At 39.1% G+C, this 23,920-nt stretch overlaps 1 protein-coding gene across 14 annotated transcripts in view; it reads left to right on the top strand.

The window, feature by feature from the left end:
* FARS2 (phenylalanyl-tRNA synthetase 2, mitochondrial) overlaps positions 1-23,920 on the top strand; it is a 231,807-nt gene that overhangs the window by 136,142 nt on the left and 71,745 nt on the right. For all 14 annotated transcript variants that reach the window (XM_064705336.1, XM_064705330.1, XM_064705334.1 and 11 more), the window contains 2 exons: positions 819-979; positions 19,789-19,940. In XM_064705336.1, the coding sequence (XP_064561406.1) occupies positions 819-979; positions 19,789-19,940 (313 nt within the window). The remainder of the gene's footprint in view (positions 1-818; positions 980-19,788; positions 19,941-23,920) is intronic.

Genomic DNA, 23,920 nt, shown 5'->3' with positions numbered 1-23,920 from the left:
CAAAATCAGTAGGCTGATGGCTAAACACAGACTTAGTTTTTTGTTTTGAAAAGATCCCTATTTGCATGAATCAGTGCTCCTGCCCTATAAATGAAGGAAGGTATGAATATTTACTTTCCTGACAGAAATGTTGCATCATTAATATCTGTACAGCTTTTCTTTATTAAATATTCTTGTCCTTTTATATTTAGTGCTGCATAAAAGAGACTTGTTAATGTGAGAGCAGTGGCATTTCCCAGGAACAGCAGCTCAGGATTTCCCTGGTTGGAGGTGTGATGCTAATGCAACAGTGCCTCACATCCCATTGCTCTGTTTCTTCCAGAAGCCTCAAAAGAGGCAATTATGGTCTTTTGAAATGTTGGTGATGATGTTAATGCTCTGTAGGCTTGACTTGGTGTGTCAGACCAAGGAAAATACTCTGAACAGGGAATTCATGTTTGTGAGTCTTATGAAACAGCGGAGTCAAGTAAGGAAATGCTCAGCTCTAAGCATAGTGAAGGGTAGTGATGTATAGCATTATGCTGCATTTCTCAAGCCTGTCTGAAACTTTGGACACAGGTTGTCAAGGCTGTGGCTTTGTTTTATTGTCACTTTTGGTTCCTGGACTCAGTGATGTGCTCAGTCTTGCTGCACTTTTTGATTTAAGTAGGATCTGTCCTGTAGCCTTTAGATCATTCATTTGACACTTACTTGTAAGATTTTTTGGTTTTCCATTTCACCTTTTTCTTTATGCCCTCTTAATAAATGGGTGAACATTTTATCAGTAATTTTCCATATTGTGAACTTAAGCTCTTGAATTTTTGTCTTGTGTGTTGCAGCTGGTGCTCAGGATAAAATTGGCTGGGCATTTGGCTTGGGTTTGGAGAGGCTGGCCATGATCCTGTACGATATCCCTGACATCCGACTGTTCTGGAGTGAAGATGAACGCTTCTTGAAACAATTTATCGGGCCTCACATTTGGCAAAAAGTAAAGTTCCAGGTAAAATTACATATACATGATAATAATTTACTGTGATGTATGTGCATTCCTAATAAATATCACATAATTAAAATTATGAGTCGTTAAAAGATTAGGTTTTAATGCAACAGCTTTACAGCTGTCATGATTCTCTGATGTACTGCAGTAAAATCCAGCTTTTGATAATAGCATTTTTTTCGACTAGATAATGTTTAAGTTCCTGCTGATATCCAGTCAACATCCCTTTTTTGAATAATGCTTAAGCATATATTTGACTTCTAAATATATCCAGAATAGGGATAGATTTAGGCCTGTGGTTTGGTTATGTTGTGGTTTGGTTATGTTCTTGAGTTGTGTCTGTGATTCTGTTTCATTATAAATATGCGTCTGATGCAAAGCGCTCAAGGATCACAACACATTCTCAATTTTTTCCATTGTTTTCACTCTACAATCATTGATGTCAATGTGAGTTGCAATGTTAGCCTTTGGCAAATTCTTTGTGGATGTGCCTTGCCATCTTCACTGTCAGCTCTTTTCTCCTGGCATTAGAGGCCAGAGTGTAGGCTCAGCTTATATTTGTTTTGTAACTCCTCTGCTGTGGTGATTTTTGTAGTTAGCAACCTCGTCTTGCTTTTTGTACTCACAAAGCAATCAGGCATGACTGGATTGAGTGGAAATGCTGCTTCCATAATACTCTTCAGCAGGAGCATGGGGAGGTTCATGTCAGGTGGTGTCAGCTGGTCTTTGGGGGAGTTGGGCTGACATAGATGCTTGATGAAGTCTGAAATGCTAAATCAGTAAAATACTTTTTGCATCTGCCTTTTACCATTTAGTTTGGTTTCTTTGTGTACAGCTTGATTATGTTTTTTTAAGAATGTAATTATTAAATAGAAAATCAACAGTAACAGATGACATTTGAGTAATCTCCTCACCAGTAGCAGCATCCATCCATTTGTTTTTAATTCATGTCAATTCTTGCATATTTTGTTTGGTAGCATCAAAATACTGTTTGAGATAAGTTTGGGGGATAGTTTTGGCTTTTTTGGTTTCGCTTTTGGGAATTTTTTTGGTTGATTGGGGTTTTTTAATTTGTTTGTTCGGTGATAACTGGCATTAGTGCATATAGCCTGTAGTTAGTTATCTTACAGAAAGACATGATTTTGCCACTGTTCCTGAAGGTTTGTCTGCTTGTAGGTTTCCTTATCTCCTACAGAATGTTTGTTGCTCTTTTCAGTAAAAAATGCTCAAGTCTCATTTTTAGCCCCTGTCTTTCTGATTGGCTTTGCTGCTGAGCTTGTGGCTTTGTTTATAGATTGCGATCTGATGGAGCAAAGATGAGATTTCTGGCTTGCTTTAAGACTGTGGATCCAAGCTTCCAACTGATATTAGCAGTAGATTGGCGTTTGGGGAAAGGCCCAGATTGTTGGAATGCTATGGAATGATGTTGAGGCTGAGTCAAAGAGAGGGCTGGGTGTCTGACTTCTCTCAGCTGCATGTGGTTTTTGTGTTCAGTTTTAGGTAAGTCAGGTGTAGTGAAGCAATCTGAAGATGGCAAAGGCACAGGTTACTGTGGATAACCTCAGAGGAAAGTATGTGGTTTCTAGGAAGCTGAATATGATTTCTTTTTTAATTGGTGCTGTTTGGTAGCCTTAGTTTTGGTTCTTTTTGTCTTCTAAAGAAAGAGTATGGCCAATGTTTTAGAAAATTTTTTTTTCTCTGATATAAGGTACTGCTTAGGGACTTATAAATTATTATTTCTCTTTTATTTTTATTCTTTTTTTTCATTTTTTTTTCATTTTTCCTCCTTTCTGTTTTAATACATACATGCACCTACTTGACTTGGATGTTCCACCTTCAGTTTTGGTAGTTCTCCCCAACTCTTAATTTACGTTTTTCTATTCTGTATCTGAAGATAAGAGAATGGAGGCAAACTTGGGTTTTTGTTTGAAAGCAAGTCTATATCCAGCTTTTATCTCATATTTTACATTGAGCTTTTTCATGCTCTGTGCTGTACATATTTCTAGTACATATTGGCATTGCTTTCTAAAGGGTTAATGACCCTTCAAATGAAAAGACTATGAAATATCTTCGTTGCTACCATAAAATCTCCATTTTTTTCTTCTGTTCTGTGTTATTTTTCAGGTATGCTGTAAAACCAAGTTAGCAGACCTTTTGCTCCTGTCTGCTTGCTAAAGAGTCATAATTAATGAATCACATGGTTTATTCATATGATATTTTAAAGAAAACTTTTAGCCTGTCTTCCAGTGTGGATGTTGTAAGAAATCTCAATGGATATTTTAAAAGTGGCAGATTTTCTGCATGCAAGGCCATGCAGTACTTTTCAGCCTGACTGAACTGAACAAAGACAGACCAAATGTTTTGAGAGCCTTTCACGACAGAAATTGAATCCTGTGGCTCAGAAGGTCCAGGTAAATGTCCATCCTTTATGTGATTAACTGAGAAAGACCTCTCAACCTTTAGGTACTCCTCCAAATCCTTTCTTATAATCTGAATATGGTCCACCAACATAAATATTTTTCTTTCTCTTCTTTAAAATGTTCTTCAAATACATGAAGTCCACACAGCATAGCAGTAACCTTTAGCTGGGCTAAATATACTCTTGCTCAAAAACTGCATTTAATTGGAGCATTTTCTTGGGACTTAGAGTATATGTCTTATGCCTTTTAACAGCCTGAATGTGTCAGATTTTTCCCTTTGTCATCAGTTGCTCAGTACATGGGTGCAGGCTTCAGTAGGTCAAAAAGCTGCTGGGAAAAGCTGACAGTGCTTGTACCACTGTGGCCACTCAGCAGAGCAGTGTTAGAGTGCTTCTCCCCACAGATCAGATTATTGCCTGGGTTTGGATTAGCAAATCACTTCAGCTATAATTTGACACAAGTCACTGCAGTGTGGGGATCAGGGTCTGGTAACTTGCTTTCAATTGTTTTTGTGTAGGGCTTCTGCTCAGGCTGTGAAATGAAAGGCTGAGGATGGGCAGGGCAAGAAGGACCAAGAGCCTGCAAGGCACAATGTAATAAAACAAAAGACTCAGTTCCAATCTAGCCCGCTGTGTTATGTCTCTGTTTGTCAGGGCCCTGAGCACAGTTCCACGTTCCTTTCTGGTTTATGCTGAGCCAGCATTCTTACAAAAAAAAAAAAAAAGTCTGTGGGCTGACAAGTCTCAAGGAAAGGTACAAAAATGAAATGACGTTTAGAGAAGGAAGGCACTCACAGTTCAGATGTAGTGTGGTGAGCCCAGAGGTGCTGATTAAGAAGAAAGGTCTCTGGCAGCAGGATGGATCCTGGAGCCTTCATCGTTTTGCTGCCAAGGCAAGCAAGTGGCACATCATGTTGAGTGACTCTTGATGTGTTCTCCCTTCTCAAAGTCACTTTCATTTGGTGCTGCCAGTGTCTCTGGCTGCTGTTGTTTTAAATAGTTATTTATTTCAATTGCTGAGGAACCTTGTGGTCTGCACTGAGGTCAAGTAGAAGCATGATTATGGCTGTTCCGGCAGTGGTACAGAAGGAAACTGGATCACATTTCTAGCAAAACTCCCTCTGTGAGATTATGGGAGTTGCTGTCTTCTTGATTTCCTCATTTCTGCATTATCTGTAATATTCTACAATAAGCCTAGCACCACCTATTTTTTATCACCCCCTGCCATCATGTTCAGGGGCCGCTCCTTCCTAGTGCCCGCTGGGACTCACAGTCCCTCAAAATTCAATTCCTTTATAATTACCTGGTAGCTTCAAAACTCAAAATAATAGATTTTTCTAAGCAGGATCATTTTAATGGCTCCAGAAGAGAAAAAGCTCTTGGAGAAGCACCGCTGGGAGACCTGAGGGGATAGTAGGCTTTGGAAGTGGGGTGAGGAGTCTTGACAAGCAACTTGAATTGACACTGTTCATCTCCTGCACAGCTGTAGCCAGAATGGTGTGTGCAGTCCTAATCCAGGATACTCTTTCTGCTTTGAAGAGTGAACAGTCGAGGATAGCAGAGATGATCAAAATAATCAAAAAGATGTAGTTGTGTGGAAAGAAATGGTTCATTATACTAGAAAGAAATCAAAGCAGGCTCCTCTTCCTCCTGTGCAAGATAGCAAAGGCTGGGCCTGCCTGCTCCCTTTTGCCTTTGCTCAGTGTGTGAAAATAGCACTGCATAAATCAGTTTGCACTGTTTGCTGTGCATGTGAGCCCTCTTGTTCACCATTAGACAATCCAGCTTTTCTACCTTACTGTGCACTTTTCGGTTTTCAGGGACAGAAATCATCCCTGTGCATCTTTCCTGTGCATAAACCTGATTGTTGCTGGGAGACACAGAGCTTGTCCTGAAGCTTTAGAAGATGCTGAAAATGAAATGCACTGTCAAGTGTGAGGGGAAACTTCAGCAAATAAAACCATCCTAGTCTATATCCTTTATTCCATGCTTGAGGAAGAGAGCATCTAGAGTATATACTATCAATTTCAACCAGTTTGATCTTATTGCATTCACTGCACAGGGTGGGTCTGCCTGATCCATCATTAGTATGCTACTCCATATAATTTATATTTATCTTCTAAGTCTGTGATTAGCATTATTTTCAAATAAAAATTAAATAGATTCCCTGGTTGCTGCATTTTCAGATATTTTTCATCAAGATTAGGTGACTTCATGCTAAAATGGTTATTCATTTATTATGTTTATTTTCTAATAGTGCATTTATTAAAGCCAAATATGCAACCATTAGTATGTAAATTTAACTTGGATGTTTGAACAAATAAGATATAGCTTCAACTGTGACTTATTGTATAGATAGTTTTAATGTAATTGAAGATATATAATGTGTGCCTACACATGGAGGTACAGTAGAGAATAGATGATGATGTAGCATAAACATTTTACTGGCATGACTTTGGGAAGGTTGAATATCTAAGAGTGACTTACATAGATCATCCTAAGCAAACGTCAATAAAACCTTACAGTGCTGTATATCATCTCAGGTGTGCTCTGCAGAACACCATGAAACTCCTTTTTTAGTGTTGGATGTGCATGGAAGGTGAGCAAAAATGCCTTCATTGCAGAGATGCTGCACTAAGGGGCACGATTGGATTAGAAATCACTTGATCATCAAGTCTTCTCATGAGGATGTTCTATCTTCTGTCATTTGTAGGTAGTGCTGGTATTGAAGCTCTGGGAACCTGAGCCCTCTGGCCCCAGCCAGGCAAAGTACTGAAGCACATGCTGAGCTTTAAACTTGCAAGCAGTCCCATTTAAATCAATGCAATAGTTCCTATGCTCAGTCAAACATAACCCAAATGCCTAAATAGCTTCAGGTCAGAGATCTCCACATTTCCTGAGATCCAACTGAGAGTGATCAGCGCCTTGCAGGGCTGAAGCAGTGGAAACTTTCAAAATGACTGTTATGAGCAAGAAGAGTTTAATCTGACAAACCATAAACTCAATTTGCAAAATCTTTGTTCTAAGCCAGTTTTACTGATCAAGACTTGTGTAAAAAAAGTCAACAAGAAAAATTCTTGAGAGTAAACAGAACTTGAATTCCCATTCTCAACTAAAGAAAATTGGTTGAAAACACAGTAAGCAGAGAAGAAAGTAGGGGCTCAGAATGAGCAAATGGGATGGACAGTCATATGGGACTGAATACAAAGCACTGATGCACTCATATAAGACAAAGTGAAAGGAACATAAAAGAGAGAAGTGCTGTACTTTGAGCACTGGGGGTAATATGAAAAATTCTGGTTTAAAGAGCAGATTCAGAGGAATGGGATGAAAAGGGAAGAAAGACACAGAAGAGGAGAGTAGTTTTATGGCAAAAACAGTTGAGGCTGATGCAGAAGTCTTTTTCTAGATAATCAGAAAGTTTTCCTGGGTTTTGTACTGTACATATCTACTCCTGATCTCCTTTTGAAATATCAACAAGTATGAGGGACCACAAAAATTATGACCACAAGCCATCAAAGCTAGTCTCTAAAGTACTATCATCAGTTTTGAGATGAGTGTGGAGGACTTCCAATTCTGCTTCTGGATTTGTGAAACACTTAGTGTGTCAGAACCTTGACCCATGACAAAGGCTGTACTGAGATGATATTCACAGAATCACAGAATATCCTGAGCTGAAGGGACACACAAGGATCATCACAGTCCAGCTCCTGGTCTTCCACAGGCCTACCCAAGAATTGCACCATGTGCCTGAGAGCATATTAGTGAAACTCTTGGTAAGAATAAGCACTGACAAGGATGTGGTTCCCAACAATCTAGCTGCTGCCCTCTGAGCTAATACCAATGATGCATATTTTCTCACATACCCTGTTTCCATCCCTCCACCCACCCACTGCTATCCTGTCTCACTGATAGCCTCCCATTGAACCTGAACAAATCACCAATGGTTTAATTCCTCTCTGCTTGTACTTTTCTAAGTAAATAAAATGAATAAATAAAAAATGTCAATAGCCCTTTCTGCCTAGATTAGTTGGTGGTATTTATCTTATGTACTATGTTGTCTGCTGAAGTACCAAAGGGCAAAGTAAATCCATTTAATCCATTTAGCAGCCACCTTGGTAACAGTTGGATGTACAGACAAGCCTATGACATTCATTAGCAAAACCACCACTCTCTTCCACCTATGTTCTTTGAAACTACTTTAAGTATGTCTATGCTGTTTTCACAGTCTTATAATAGACGAAAACTCTCCTGTTCACCTCTGTTGACTTGTCCCATCCCAACAGTACATTTAGTTTAGATTTAGCTGGTGGTGACTTGAAGCAAAATAGCTGATTTGAGCTGTTCTTTTTTTAATGGTAAGGAGTTTCTGCTTTGTGCACAACTATCACAGCTGGAATTTGTTTTGAGTGGTTGGAGTATGTGTGGATATGTATATATATGTTTAGAGAGCAAAAATATTTCATCCTTACTTTGTTGTGTGTGCTAACACACACTTTAAACACCAGTAAATTTTTTATGTCATGGCAGGTAACTCCAGAACCTGGATGTAATTTTGTGTTTCCTATAGATTTTCAATTATGTGAGAGGTCCAGGGCTTTACTAATAAACTTAGCAACTGCCACAGGGGATTTTGGAAGCTAGCTTTGTGGGATACCAGTGTATCCACCTGGCAGATGTCCTCTCTTTTGACTGCAGGTCCAGAGACAGCAGCTGAGACTTTTCATTTGAAGGGTTTTGGTGGCTTTGTTTGTTACCACTCCTTCCAGAGCCTTCTTTCTCACAGTGTTAGGATAAGAAACATAGGGGTTTTTTTTTGTTTTTGTTTTTTTTTTTTTTTTTTTTTGGTTTTTTTTTTTTTTTTTTTTTTTTTTTTTTTTTTTTTTGTTTTTTTTGTTTTTGTTTTGTTTCCCAAGTGCTCATGTTCCCATGTGCTGTTCTGCTTGGCTGTTCCACATGTACCACAGGAACTACTTTTGTGGCTACACTGTGAGATGAATCAGGGAGCTTTTTCCTCTGCAGTTCCTTAAAGCTGTATCAGTTCCCTGATTCACTTCTCAGTGTTGCTTCATGCCATCAGCACCACTGATGAGACAGCACTTTTGTTTTTGGAGGCAGTATAGAAGGTGAGGGGTGAATATAACCAGCAGGTGTGTCCTCAGTACTAGTGAAAGACATGCCCAGTAAATGAGAACAGACCACCAGGGACTTCCTTCTGATTTGTTTTTAAACAAAAAGAAGCTACTGTAGCCTTGACTGCATTTTGTCTGCACCACTTCTGTGTGATGTAGATAAAAAATGATTTTGCAGTTATGAATGCTGCTGCACTGTCATTAGAACCATTTTACTGCTGATGTCTTTTTTTCCTAGGCAGAAGCCAATGCACCCTAGTCAAAGTACACCTGATACTATCTAAATTATTACTTAGCAAAAACTGCAATAAGCTTCAAAAAGCATATGTTACAGTGGTTTGCTCTGATCTCTAAATCCCATATATTTGCAATTTGACTGGCTGAGGCTCTTTGAAACAAATAGCTCACAAATGAGTAATTTTGCTGCTGAATATATCAACCGATCTTTATTGCATCCCAAATGATGGAGTATAATGGTTATACAAAGTGCTTAAATAAGCCATGCAGCAATTTCCAGCAGTGATATATATGCTGAAACCCACAATAAATTAATATTAGGTGAAGGAGTAAACCTGGAAATCTAAAGTAACAATAGATTTTGCATAGGTTGCTGGAAGCTATGATAACCAGCTGCTAGTGGTTTTGACAGGAGTCCACTTATGTTCAGAGCTTTCAATTTGTTGTCTACAAAAGTATGTTGCTAGTCAGGAGGGTAACCCTTACACATTTCCAGTGGTTTTCCAACATTGGTTTAATTTAAACTGTGAGTAATAGAATTCTGGTCTTTGACCCTGACCTGAGAAGTGACTCAATAATTCTGTTTTCCATGCTGTTTCAGTTGTAGTTGTCTTGCACCTCCTGCCTTGGCACTCTTCTCCAAACTGCCTTAGGGTGGAAAGTTCTTCAGGACAGGAATTAGCATTTTGTGCTCTATCTGCCTAATGGAACCCTGGTTTCTGGCTGGCAGTCCTAGGTAATTGCCACAACCTGAATATGTGCATGCTATAGCGGGGTTAAATACATTTTGAGTATACACTATGCATTATGCATCTGTTTAAAATGTGTCCAAGCACACACTGTGTATGTGTCTTCAGAGAGATACAGGTATGTGCTGGTGTGCACACACAACCACAGAAATATAAAGGGGGGAAAAAAAGAAATCTCAAAACTATTAGGAAATAAACTCTTATTCATTTTTCCAGAGTTGGCCAAAAAGATGGGAGTTGTCATACGTGAGTTTATTTGGTAGTTCTTTTAGCACTGGTGCCAATGTTTTACATGTAAAAGATGCACCTTGCAAAGAGCTTTTGATAAAGTGATCTTTAAAGTCATGCCTAAGCCTCTGCAGTCATCATCTGTAGCATGATTAGACCTTGCAGCTGAGCTGTGGAGTGTCCCTCGGAAATGAGGGCTGGGAAGAGCAATCTCTGTATGTGTGTATGCATGAACAGAAGCACCTTTGAAGTACATGGTGTTAATAAAAAAACCCTGATTTTCAGCTACCACTTCTCTGATCAGAATATGAATTAGGCTACAGAGAATAGCCAAACAACAGAAGGCACAGTTGGGAAAAACTGTATTATTCTTATCATACCAATCCTCAATTTCATTCATCTTGCTAGTGTGAGAGACACATGAACCACTGCAGTGACAGCCTAAACCAAAATGTGACAAGTGATGCTTTGCGGTGCATGTGCTGCAGAGGATTTGGCTGTGTGGTTTTAGAAAAATTAATAATGGGAAGAAATCCCCTCTTTTGAGGATTGATTACATCCTCCTGCCTGTGCAGAAGTGCATATGCAATCCAATAATCCAATTTGCATAATTATTCCCACATGTAACCTGTTCTCCTAAATCAGCAGGAGTGAACCCATTTTCTGATTCTTGTAAAATTAGGAAAGGCATTAAAAAAATATCTGTTTTGCACCAAGATTCTGCTTGTAGAGATTTAAATGTTCTTTACAGTTTGTCATTGCATATTGAAATGGTTAGTGTATTTTTTGTACCTTTTTGTGCTTGGTCCATTCTCTGCTTAGGGCTTCTCTGTAGTTTTCTCTTTCTAAGTGCTGTTAATCTTTAGCAAGACTATAGCTTTAGGAACACTCAGAGTCTGTCTGAGAGAAAAAAATTAAAGGCTTTTGTCCGTCTTCTGAGTAATGGACAAGTAGAGCCTTTCATTTCAGTTTCTCTCTAGCTTACTTACTGTACTTTAAAGTTTTAGCTTGCTACACTACTTTGGTGTTTTATTATGAGTTTTGAACTTTAGAGGTTGTAATTTGTATGAATTTAGAACTTAAGTGGGAAGGTGGGTTAAAGGATGTGAAGCTGGCTAATCCAGAAACTAAAAGTGCTGGATTTTGCCAAGAATCATAGAATCATATAATCCTTATGTGGCAGCAGCTCTCTGGCCACAGAGAGCAACAGATGACTCTTCCCCAGGCATTTTCCTGGGGTAGGCTGTGAGAAGATCAGAGAAAAGAATGAGAAACAATTCTTATCTCCACTTGCTGCACCTGTTGTTGTGCATGTGTGGAATGTGTTATGGAGATGGTTTAGTAAAGGGTGATTTCTTAATTGGACAGTGGATGTTGTTTGGATGGATTGACCAGTTAGGTCAAAGCTGTATCGGACTGTCTGTAAGGGTTACAAGTTTTTTAATAGTACAGTATAGTATGATAGAATAAAGCAATTGATCAGCCTTCTGCAATCATGGAGACAATGCTAATTATTACCCGGCTGGGGGCCTGCAGCGACATCCTTAGGGTTGGAAAAGACCTCTTAGATCACCAAGTCCACTGTTATGCTATCATCACCCTATTCCCTACTAAGCCATGTCCCCAGGTGCCACATGCACTTCCAGGGACAGTGATTTTACCACTTCCCTGGGCAGCCTCTTCCCCTGCCACCTGGTAAGTTTTCCCTAGACAAGAAGGAAACCCAGCTATATCAGTGGTACTGGGAGTTATAAAAATATTTCAAAACCACCAGTAACTTGCCTGGATAAATTTCTGTACATGGTGAGATGGTACAGATTAGCTCTGGGAAGTGTAGAAAAATAATTCCTTTGTAATATAGTAATGTCCAGGGCATTATCTGAAGTTATAGCCAAGAGATATGAAGTGTCATTGCTGATGTATTGGAAATCTCTGTGTTTTTTAGGAAGGAGGAAGAAAAGAAGTATAAGTTGATAGGTGGGAAGAAGGAGTTTTTCAGGTGTTGCATGTGCCTGTAAGATTCACAGTGCCAGCTTATTTTGGTGTAAGTCACATTCAAGTGTTCTGGAGATTCTGCAATTTAAACAGTAACTCTCTGGAATGGTGCATTTAATGAGCAGAAAAGGAAATGCAATCAACACTGTTTTATATGAGGTTTTTCATCTAAGCCAAAATAAAATATTGGGTACACTTTGTTTCCATTGCTGTGCTATGTATTTGGGAGAAATACATCTTCATATTGCTGCAGACTCTTTCCAAATACTTGCATTGTTTATTTAAATATAACTCTTTTATATGAATTGTTGATGAGTACAGTATTTTACTCCACTGAGCTATTTATCTCAGCATTATTATTAAGCATAATGAGAAAAAATATACAAGCCAAACCATCAGAAAGAAGGAAACCTGACTTCTGAGCAGGGCAAACACCAAATGCCTGCAGCAACCAAAGCCTTCTGCAGGAATTGCAGGTGGTCAGCACTGCTGAAGAAAAAATTCTTAGTGTCTTCTGAGAAGTTGGGTTTTGCTGATCTATACCAGCTTATTACCTGTTCCTTGCAGGCGTGGCAAGTATTTTTAGAGAAGCGCAGCACACATATGTTTTTTTTAATTCATCGGCAGCTTGTTTTCTGAGGTTTGTGCCTTCTCTTTACCCTTGCCTGTGATTTTGCCTGTGGCATGGGATATTTGGGTAGGAAGGACAGGCAGAATATGGACAGTCCATGCGAAAGGCAGTCATAAGTGTTAATTACTGGTTTTGGTGTGAGAATCCACTGTGCTATTTTGGTGATTCCAAATCACTGGATTCCTTTCCCAGGATAGCAGCTTGCTTTTTTTCTATTGAAGACATCACAACAGAGTAAGGATTGTGCCATCAGTTCCACTTGGTGTCACATGAGTTCTCACATGTGGCAGCCACTGCTCAAATGGAAAAGCAATAACAGAAAAAGCATTTCTCAGGTTTTAGTTGTTTTGCAGTGATACATCTGTGATTGAGATGGGGAAAATGAGCACCATGAAACCAACTAGCTTGGTAGGCCATCAGCTAGGGGCCTGGGAAAGAAGCATGGGGAAATGCATTTTTTTTCCACAGTGGACATAGAACTGCTGAAGGAAAATGTTAGGCTAATTGCTTCTTCACCCTGATACTTTCAAAAGGGGTTTGTAAGGAGCTGTGATGTGGAAGTGAGTAGTAGAGAGCCATCCCTTTTGGTGATTCTCCCTGTGAGTCCTACTTTGTTCTATGGAAATGAGAAGTCATTTTTGCCTCATTAAACACAGAGTATGGAGTCCATCACTGATATTTAGGAATAATTTATACGTCGCCTTTGGTGGTTTTTATAATCAGATCACAAGAAGCAAGGCATATCCATGCCCAAGGGAACAGGTATCTGGGAATATCTCTGCTGTGTACACTGTAACATCCTTGCTTTTAATAGGATTAGGTCAATACTTTCATCTTCTTTATGTCTTTCCTGACATTTTTTTCAATTCCTTACTTATCATTTAGAATCATAACCCTTTCAGTGACAATACAAATGCTCTTTTGTGTCTGGAAATCTTCTGAAAACCCATACCTTATTTCTTGACTTTCTTACCACAGGTCAGCTTAAAATGCATATTTGCACTCAGAGAAGTATATTGTGACTTTAAACTTGACACATTTTTCATTACAGATTTAAACAAGCTTGACTTTAAAACAAAGTTACTGCATTTTAATAAAATGTTGTAAGAACACAGTGTCCCTTTCCAGTGGGGCCACAGAGGCTTAGTAATCAGCATTACTTTTGGGTGAATGTGTGTAAAGGAAAGCATTCTACTCCCTCATTCTGCCGCAGCACCAGGCCTGTTGTGCATTTTTTCTGCTGCTTGGAAAATGTGGAGCTTATCAGTGAAGTTTAATCTCTTCACTGGCTGTTGCAGATCCTAATTTTTTCAGTGTCATATTAGATACTGACTTTCCTTTGTCAGGCAGATTCCTCTATATGAGCTGTAACTTTTAGCATGCAAGAAAGTTTGCACTTGCTCCTGTGCATGTGCACGTGTGCATTTATTTTGTGTCTTAAGGGGGTTTACCTGAGGAAAGGTGCTTGATAAGCATTGAAGAAGGTGACTAAGTGGGATGATATGGAGAGCTACCTGCTTAGGAGGAATATGAGCAATTCAACTCTTTTTTGCTTTCCACCTTCAGGGAACCTGGAATGGGGCTCAAGAAAGAAATTGTTATCTCCAACATGGCCCTGTAGGGTGTAGTTTAGGTAGGAAGGGGACAGAGCTGTCACAGTGACATGCATGGCATGAAGAGAGGGACCTGATCCACAGGTTTGTGTCATCTCACACTGGAGGCTGAGACTTAGCAAGAAAGACAAGTCTGTAGCCTCAGGGCACCTCCCTGTTCAACTTGGATGTAGAATGTCAGAACCACAGGATGAGTCAAGTTGGAAGGCACGCCAGCAGGTTGTCTGGTCCAACCTCCCTGCTCAAACAGTGTTGTCCCAGAGCACATGGGACAGGATTGCATCTGGATCGTTCTTGAATATCTCCATGTACAAAGAAAACCTCCTCCACTCAGAATGGTCCATGTACAAGCAGAGTGCCTGAAATCCATGGAGCACTTGATGTTCCCATGAGCATATGGTGTTCCCTGTACCTGTATGTGAGCTTTTCAAAGTTAAGAACTCTGTTGGGGTGAGCAGATTGGTGTCTAAAAAGGGCTGATTGTACTTCTATGTTCATTCACTGAAAGGCTCAGAGCATCAGTGGAGGCTAACATGCTTCTGCCACTCCCTGCAGGAGGACAGAGCAGTGCATTGATCCCGGACTGGTCCATTTGCTTTGGTTTAAAGAGCTTAACCCCAAAATATATTTTATGTCTGCTTATCAGGCATTATGGTGGTTGTCTGTTGAAATTTAATTTCCTCCCTTGCAGATGTCTGTGTGTTTACACATAAAAATGTGTATATATGTGTGTGTGTGTATACATGTATGAATATATAGAACTTACTATATATATCTAAGGAAAAAATCAATTTGGTTAGGAGAGTATAAAACTTTCAATAATGGGGAACATTGTGACTAAATTTTAAGCCATGGCAGCCAAGAAATTCGAAGTTATGTTCCCTGCAGCAACTGTAATTTGTCTACACTGGTCATAAATACAGAAGTGTAAATCTAGAAGCATACACACTAATACAGGAAACTTCATTATGTGCATGGGGGTTAAGTTACTGCTGTAAATTTGCAAATTTTAATTTCATGCCTGTTACGTGTTTAAATTTCCTATGATAACACTGAATTAATGTAGTTTCACCATGGAATATATTAAGAAAGGCTCAGTTATTACAGGACTGTAGTTTTCATTTTGATGAGAATATGATGTTGCATTAAAACTGTGTAGTTTATGTAGATATTTCTCCAAAACATGAGCAAGACAGGACTGTTAAAGCTTAGCAGCCACGATGCTGCTAAGTCTCATATTTTTCTGACTTAGACTGGTGATGGCAGTAAAGCATGGCTGACTTTTTAATAGCCTGGCTGCTGTGGAATTGCTAACCCAGTTTCTGGTGCGTGTCGTCGTTAACCTTGCATTTGTGTTGCCACTGTCAGAATACAAGTACAGCTTTTTCCTCTGCTGTGTTTGTCACTCATTTGTTTTGTCCCATCTGCAGCTGGCAGCAGGGAAGGAATGGAGTGAGCAGCCCTGTCCTCTTGCCTTGTTGCACCCATCTGGGGGAAGTGGCTTTTCTTCCTAATTACAAGTATTTGTGGAAAATGCTGGTGTCCATCCTGTTGTTTGGGACTCTGTGCTAAAGACACTTCACGGCCTTGTGTGGGTTATTCACTGGCCCTGGCTGTGCATTATTGCCAGCTGTTTTTGCTGCAGCTTGTGAGGTTCTGCCCTCAGAAAGAAGTTTTCTCTCCCTTACAGCTGTGAGGTATCTGGATCCAGCCTAGCTGATGATCTTTTGCCATGTGTGGATGAACAGATACCACTCTTATGGTGACCACTTGATTCCTGCTGCCAAAGCATCCAGAGTAGTGGCCTGGTGTGGCAACATACACAGATCCCAAGTATTTGCTATTTTATGTTGACAAATGAGTTCTGATGGATCCTGTTGCTGCTTAAGACAGCTGCCCCCCAATAACTCGAGCTGCTGCAATTCTTCATCCAACACATATTAACATAAACCAGTGAGAGGGACAATTTTCAGCTGGCTACAGGAGGCTGTGAGCTGCAGTGGTGAAGAAACAGGCACAGGTTTGTTTTATCAGCTGCTGCAGGGGCAATAATCTCAGAAAGGCAGAGCAGAGCAGTAGAGATCAGGAATGCCCTAAACTATCACCAACCCATATGAAAGACTAACAGCCCTGTGTTTTTAGTGGTGCACTCCTCAGGCAGGTGTAGGCATAGGCAAGGCAGTCTGGCAGAGCAGGTTATAGCACTGGTGTCAAACTACCCATTTCTATACTAAAATTAGCATCCTGAGAGGGAAAAACTTGCAGTTTTAGGAAATACTTGGCTTATTTAGTAGTCAGAGAAGGAGCTTTGACTAATGAGTAGGAAACATATAACATGACTAGGAAGCATACATCAGAGAAAGAACTTTGACTAATGACTAGGAAACATATATATATCATATATAACGTGTGGATCACCATAAACTTCCATTTTATTATTTAAAGAAATTATAGTAATTCAGAACTCCTAAATGCTTTCACTTTGGGTGATTGAAAAATGTGATGTCATTTATTATTTCCAAGATTTCCTACAAGATGGGTTCAGTGGAGTCCTATACTTAGTGTAATTTCTGGGAAAGCATTTGTTTTCTGAGGCTGTCGAAAAATAGTGGTAGTGTGCTGAAGTGTTTGAAACAGAAAGTGCACAGAATGTTTAAAGCAGCACTGTGTTGTCAAAACTTTGATGGAACCAAAAGGAGGGGTGCAGGGATGTCTGTGCATCAGCAGTGCTTACTGACAACTTGCAGCAGCACTCTGCAGGTGGGATCAGTTCTGCCATTTCCTAGACCTCTTTTCAGTTCCTCAAAAACCTAAGGGAGTGATCAGGGCATGGAAGCAGGAACAGGAGGGCTTCCAGGCTCGGATGGTGTGCTAGGGTTCAGCCAACACACAGCCTGCAGAAGCAGATGTGTCCTGGTAGCTTCTCCAAACATTGTTTTGGAGGACTCCTGAGCCATGAAGCGAATGTAGCTGGAAGTGGTGGCTGGAGGCAACAACAGAGTAAAAGATTTAGTGGAAGAACACATTTCTCTCAAGGGGAGCCTTTGAAATGTCTGTAAATTCATAACAAATGTTCTCCAGGGTTGGCATTTGCCTTGAACTTGAAAAAGGACCAAAGTCAATGGACTTTGGACCAGTCTGCTGTTATAGAGCAGGACAGTTTAGAAAGGATCAAAGAATGGCAAAGTGGTCTGTTGGACCACAGTATGTATTTGCTGGAGTGCCTGAATACAAATTTAGGAACTTCATTTTGGCTTGCCAATTGGAGACTCTTTAGTGGCCTATTCGCATTTTAGGTGTAGCTAATAAACTATGATGTGACTCATGGAGCTCTACAGCAAACAGATCGATACATTTGAGAACTAGGAGTTTTATCCTTATACTAACTTTACTGTTGATATAAGACTTACTGCAATGATATTGACTGCAGCCAGGTGGTGAAGGGACAATATAATATGGGATTATTGCCTTGCCTTTTACCATAAAAGATTTTTCTGTATTACAAGGCTCTGAGAAAAGGTTAGTAGCTAATAATAAAAACTAATGCTTATGTTATGTTTTACGCATTTGTCCTTTCAGTCTTTGTAACACAAGCATACACACACAAAATTGCAACAATTCTCTATCCATGCTAGTGACACTGGAGAGAAAAAGCTGCACACACAAGAAATTAATTCCCTGCTTCCCATGGGCAGGCCATCTCTGGGGAGCAGGGCCCCATTACATGTGATGACTACCTGGGAAAATAGACACCATCAGTCCACATATCCCTTCTTCCCACTTTATATACTGAGCAGGATGTTGTAGGGTCTGGAATGTCCCTTTGGTCATTTGGGGTCACCTGTCCCAGCTGTGTCTCCTCCCAAATTCTCCAGCTTTCTTGCCAGTGTGGCAATACGGAAAGCAGGAAAGGTTTTGGCTCTGTGCAAATACTGCCCAGCAATAACAAAAGTATCTATGTATTACCAACCATGTGTTCAGCACAAATCCAAAACACAGCCCCATGCTTGCCCCTGTGAAGAAAATGAATTCTTGCCAAAACCAGCACAGGACATTTCTGAATTACCTGGACATGAAATTAGTTTTCTTTATTGTCCTTGCACCTGTGTGAATGAAAGTAGATGCCTTGGTCATGCTAAGGCTCATGAGCCACATCTTCTGGTTGAGTGATTAAATGTCCTGAACTGTGAGTGCAGTGAGTTTTGTATTAGTCCCACCAAGCTTTGAAAGGTGTTCAGTATATTCCTGAACTACAGCAGTGGTAAATAAAGTGATGGATAGCAATGAGGTGAGACTATAGGGGTCTACTGCAGGATCATAACTTTATGTACACTAACACATGTATCAAGTTGTTGTCTGAGGAGCATCTCCAGCATCTGCAGCTGCGACTTTTGTGGAGCAGAGACATTTGCATTTCATTCATTAGTGTTTTATCAAAAGCTCTTTTGCAATGGATTTGTTGTGCAAGTTTCCTTTTTTAATTTGATGTACAGGATATGAATTCATTTGACAAGTTTATTCCTTTAACAAGTTCAATAATCATTTGTGATTCACAATTTTATTTGCTGGGGGTGTTATTAATTTAAAACTGGCACTGTATTCCTTATCGGATATTTATTGACTGGTTTACACTCTACAGAACAGTATTTGAGTAAATCAGAATGCTATAAACTTGCCTTATTAACAGGTTTATTGCTTTAGCAGGTACTCACTTAAGTTTCCACTGCTCCCTCATAAAACATTTCCAGACATGGAATACATTTTGAGTGAGATATTATATTGTATAGACCAAGGTGTACACATGGAATCTCTTGTATATATAAAGAAAATAATAAAATAGATGTTTTCTCCTGCAGACTCCAACTATCTTGTGCAAAAGTACTTTTTTCAACTGCAGAGAATTAATGCAAGGCAGAAGTAAGATACTGTATGACCTAGAGGTCATGAAAGGAGAATGTTACCATTTTCTGTTCTTCAAAGGGCGAAACGTCTCACCAAAGGTGAGATCTGAAACCCACAGAGTCCTGGAAAGTTTCATCAAAACTGAAAAGTTAATTATCTCGTTTCATTTCTCTTTCTATTCCCATTTTTACAAATAACAAGTTACACTATCTGCCCACTCTGTGTGGGCAGCAAAGGTTCCCCTTTGCATTTAAAAGCCTACTGTGGTACTTGTGGAATGAATAACTATGTTAACAGCCATACCATTTGTGTTGTTGTACATGTTTAAATGTCTACAAAACCCACCAGAAAGTGAACTGATCCCTCTTTTTAAGCCAAAGTGTGTTTCTTATTAAAACATTTTAATAAGAAGTTGCCCATTTATGATTTTGTTAAAAATTTGACAGTAAAAATAATAAATATGTTGTGTAATATGAGAGTCCTATAGTATGCATATAAATTTTATACCTGAATGTGACAAAAAGTTTTGAATATGCAAAAAGTCTGGAAAATGTTTTTAAAAAGTGCAATTCTACCCAGTGAAAAATCACCTGACATTATCTCTTCCTTCTAAGCAGCTCTGTTGCAAAAGTGTGTTCACAGTCATAAACTCTGATTTTAGCAAACAAAAACAAGATTTTTCTCATGGATGAAAAAACCAAAGTTGTTATGAGGGGATCTTTAAAAGACATTTCCTGGTATAAAATCTTCCATCTCAGTCATTTATAAGGGTCAGTTTGCCCTTCAAAGACCATTTCAAAAAGCCTCTAAACTGTGTACTTTGTGTGTTATGTAAGTTCAGAACAGTTGTAGATATAGTTATGAAGTCCAACCATGTATAAAGGTATGTTTTTAAATTTCTTTTAGCCACTCAGCCGATATCCGCCTTTGATCAATGACATCTCCTTCTGGCTGCCCTCTGAGACATACTCTCAGAATGATTTCTATGATTTGGTTCGAACCATTGGTGGAGACTTGATAGAAAAGGTTGTCCTGCTGGATGAATTTGCCCATCCAAAGTAAGTGAAAATTTTAACACATTTTCCTGTGGTCATAGTATAAATATTTTGTGAATATTTTAGTTCTATATACCAAGAAGTTCTTGATTCTTACAATATTTGCACATTTCCTTTTTTAGCTCCAAAACTTTCCTGAAGCAAAAAAAAAAAAAACCAAACAAACAACAAACTTTTTATTTAAAAGAAATACTACCTATTTTTCAGTTTTCCACTAGTACTGAAGTTCTGGTATTCAGACTACACCAATGCTTTGTGCTCAGGATTTGACAGCAACAGTGAACAACTGCCTTCCTCAATACATCTGGCAGTGCGTGACACTCCTGTCCAGCGCGTGTCTGACGTTCTAGTCCTGCTCTTTGCTAAGTGAATGAAGTTTGTCTCCTTGTTCTCTTCCTTTCTTCTTCTAGTCTTGGCACACTAGTAGACCTTTACTATAATGTCAGTACTAATAATGGTTTGTTGCAGAATGCTATTGTTGGTGTTCAACTGTGAGGAAAAGAAAAAGACCTTGTTCATTTCTTTCTGACACTTATTTCTATGCTGTTGAACAATCTCTCGGGTTTCAGAACATTATATGGGTATTGCAGCACTGACATGACCAGGGAGTGCACAGGGTATTTGTCCAACTGGTAATAACAGTTGCCTCAAAAGCAGGCAAGTATCAGCTATTACATATGTACTGCTTTTCAATTTGCTGTTTCCAAATCAAGAAATAAAAAAGCTGCTGGCTATCTAGCTTTCTAAAACTGAGGTTTAAAATAATTTGTCTTGAGACTTTTTAAAGTGTTGTAGAAAGGCAAATAATAAACCTTTTTTTAAGATAACAGGAAAATGTTTCATGATGTTCTCCAACACCTATAGATTTTTTATTTTCTGCTTTCTACATCCAAGTATTTAACTCTGGTGTTCTTTTGAATTTGGTATGTGATGCAGGCCAGATGAATTGATTGTTCTGTGCCCTAGTTTTCATGGCATTACAGTGGATTTTTATTTTCTGAGGGTTTTTTCCTTTTTACCCTTTTTGTGTAGTGTTATATGAGACTGTTTGTGCTATGTGAAGAAACAGAAATGGAAATGAAATTTGTATGGGCATCTTAAAGCTTCGAGTCATTAATTCTTGAGTCTTTCTCACGTGGAAATCATGCAAAAGCACACATTTTACTCAAGATGGTGTGTGCAGAAGAGGAATACAGGTTAGGATAAGATAATGAGTACTTTTCATTGTAAAGGACAGAATATATCTTTCAGGGAAATTGGGAAACAAGTGTATTGCAGGTATGGGTAGCTTCTTATTGTCACTTGGAGTGCACCATAGTATCAGTCTAGCACAAGTACGTAGACATTGAAGACTCTGCACACAGATCCTGCTGTCTTCTATCATGATGGTTCTCAAACAGTAGAATCAACATTTTTTGGTAAAAATTGGGTTGTTAAACCCCATTCTGGAACTGATCCTTCCATTCATTCATGCCAGAGTTTATTGTATGTGTAACATCTCAGTGCTCATTGCCACTTTTTGTCTGCATTCTCCTCAGTGATACCAGACCAGCAATTATCTTCGTTGTTACATCATCTCTTGGGGGAAAATCCTATGTGTAGTGCAAGCAGCTCTTCCAAGCCTGAAAGTTTGGAGAAATCTTGTTCCCTGCTTCCTCAAACAGTAGCAGTATTATTCTGTGATTACTCTGAGCATCTTACTGGGGAAATCCGCATACGCTGTGGCAGCCTGCCAGCAGCACTGCATCAGTCATGGCTCAACTCACAGGTTATGCTTCTCTTCATTGCAGAGAACATTGGCTTCCATACCAGTACAGTGGTGAGGTAGGGACAGCATTCACTACTCTGGTTTTCTACTATGTGTGTTTTCTCCTTTGATATGCTTTGACACATGCAGAACATATTCCAGGGAGGACAGTTGTTCCTCCTCGAGGAATACACCTCTGGTTCCCTCTGTGACTTCTGCAAATAGAAGGGAAGGTTGATTGCTCACAGAGAATTGTCAAACAGATTTAGGACCTTTACTAGTTTTGTTCTCTAAACCATTTAAACCTCACTCAGCAGACATCCAGATATGTTTTGACACTTTAAGGAGGAAAAATTTCTCACCTTTACATCTGAAGAATTTGAGACTAATGGACTAATCCATTGACACTAATGGATTGTTCGTAAGTGATGTTGTAGTCCTCTTGGTTTTTTCACCTGCAACAAGAGTAAAAGAAATCTTTTCAAATGTCCCATTAAAAATCAGTAATTCCAAGGAGATTATCTACTGCATTAACAAGGAATCATAAATGAAGACTTTCATAATGGTTACTTTGCCCTTTCTTTTTAGAACAGGATGTGTGCAGATATGTAACTTTTGAGAACTGATGATGTAAGTGACATCAGTAATTTTGTTTGATTTTTAAAAGCCTTGGAAGACTGACGTTTTGAAAAGAGTTTTCTACTTAGTCTTAATTCCTAGATAATCATCTTGTTATGGGAATGATACAGTGGTTTCTTTAATTCAGTGTTGCAGAAAAGTCTCTGGGCACAGAAATTAACATAAGAGATCCTCAGCGTTGCTATGGATGTATATGTTACAGATCTAGGTACTTGTAATCATTATCTTGAATTTTTAGTGAATCTGCTGTGGAGGATGGGAGAAAAGTGTCTAGGACTGGAAAAACTGCAGTGCTGCTGTTTTGAATGTTAGTTACTTACAAGCAGCTTATTAAGTTCCTGCTTGTATTTAATCACTTCTAGAATTTAAAATTCAAATTTTTTTAATCCTTTAAAAACACCAGTTTCATGAGGAATTAGGACATTTGGTAGTCTCATTTTCCTTCTTAAACTGCTTTTCTTAGTTATTGGACTATAAAGATCTGAAGGTAGAAAATGTTACACAAATAAAACCAATTTATAACACAAAAAGAGGTCTTTAAATGAAGATCCTTTATAGAGGCTGCCTGTGTAATACTGTAGTTGTCTTTTCTGTGGTTCAGAAACCTTTCAAGATTTCACTGGGCTTTGGACTGATACCCATTCTGCAGTACATTGCAGTTATGGTGTGTATTAGCAGTGAAAATGTATTTCTCTACAGGGAAAAGGAAAGTGGGGGCAGGAAAGAGCATGGGGCAAGTAATTGTTTAAGCAAGGAAGAGATGCCTGAAACCAAGTAAATCTTGATTATCTGCTTTGTAAGGTAATAATATTGAGACAACTTTTAGGGAAGGGCAGGCAATTTAATGATAGAGCAGAATGAAAGGAGTCTCATTGCTGAAAAGCACAAATTTAGGAGAATGCCAAGTTTCTGTGCTGGAGTAATTAAGAACTGTTCCAGCCTAAATGTGTCCTAGGTAAACTTAACTGAGCAAAATCAAAACACAGCACTGAGTAATGTGTGATGTGTCACACAGTCAGGGTTTAACCTCATCCAAGATGAATAATGCAAAACGGGGCTGCAACACACCTGTTACTCAGGTATATAAAGAATCAGCCAGCATATGTGAAGGAAAAGTTGTGACTTTTTTAAGTGCCAAGAAAACTGAGTGAAGCTGTGGTGGTTTTGGCAAGAACAAGAGCAGACTATCTGTAAGAAAAGCAGAGAAGAAGTGTCTCTTTGCAATGAGCAAAACATTTTCCACCTGTGTATTGCATGTCCATCCTGTGTATTGCAGCTATTTTTGCTTGATGCATTAGCTTCAAACAGTTAGACTTTCATGCATTTGGATGGTAGAATGCATTTCTCCTTGTATGATGTGTGAAGTGAGTTCACTGCGACTCGCCTGGAGTTGTCAGATGCCCCATGAGCCGTGTAACCAGCCACCGGAAGGCTGTGGCACTGTTTTTGCTACCTGACTGAATTATTTCTTTCAAATCCTCCGAGATCTTTAAGGACCTTTAAGCATTGCTGTGCAAATACACAATGAGTGAGGATTTGTAGCTGACATTTTCCCCCTTGGAACATTTTAGTGAACAAACATTTGCAAAAAAAAAAA

Source organism: Zonotrichia leucophrys, chromosome 2, assembly GCF_028769735.1.
Source record: "Zonotrichia leucophrys gambelii isolate GWCS_2022_RI chromosome 2, RI_Zleu_2.0, whole genome shotgun sequence".
Lineage (NCBI taxonomy): Eukaryota > Metazoa > Chordata > Aves > Passeriformes > Passerellidae > Zonotrichia > Zonotrichia leucophrys.
This window is presented reverse-complemented; position numbering and strand designations above follow the sequence as displayed.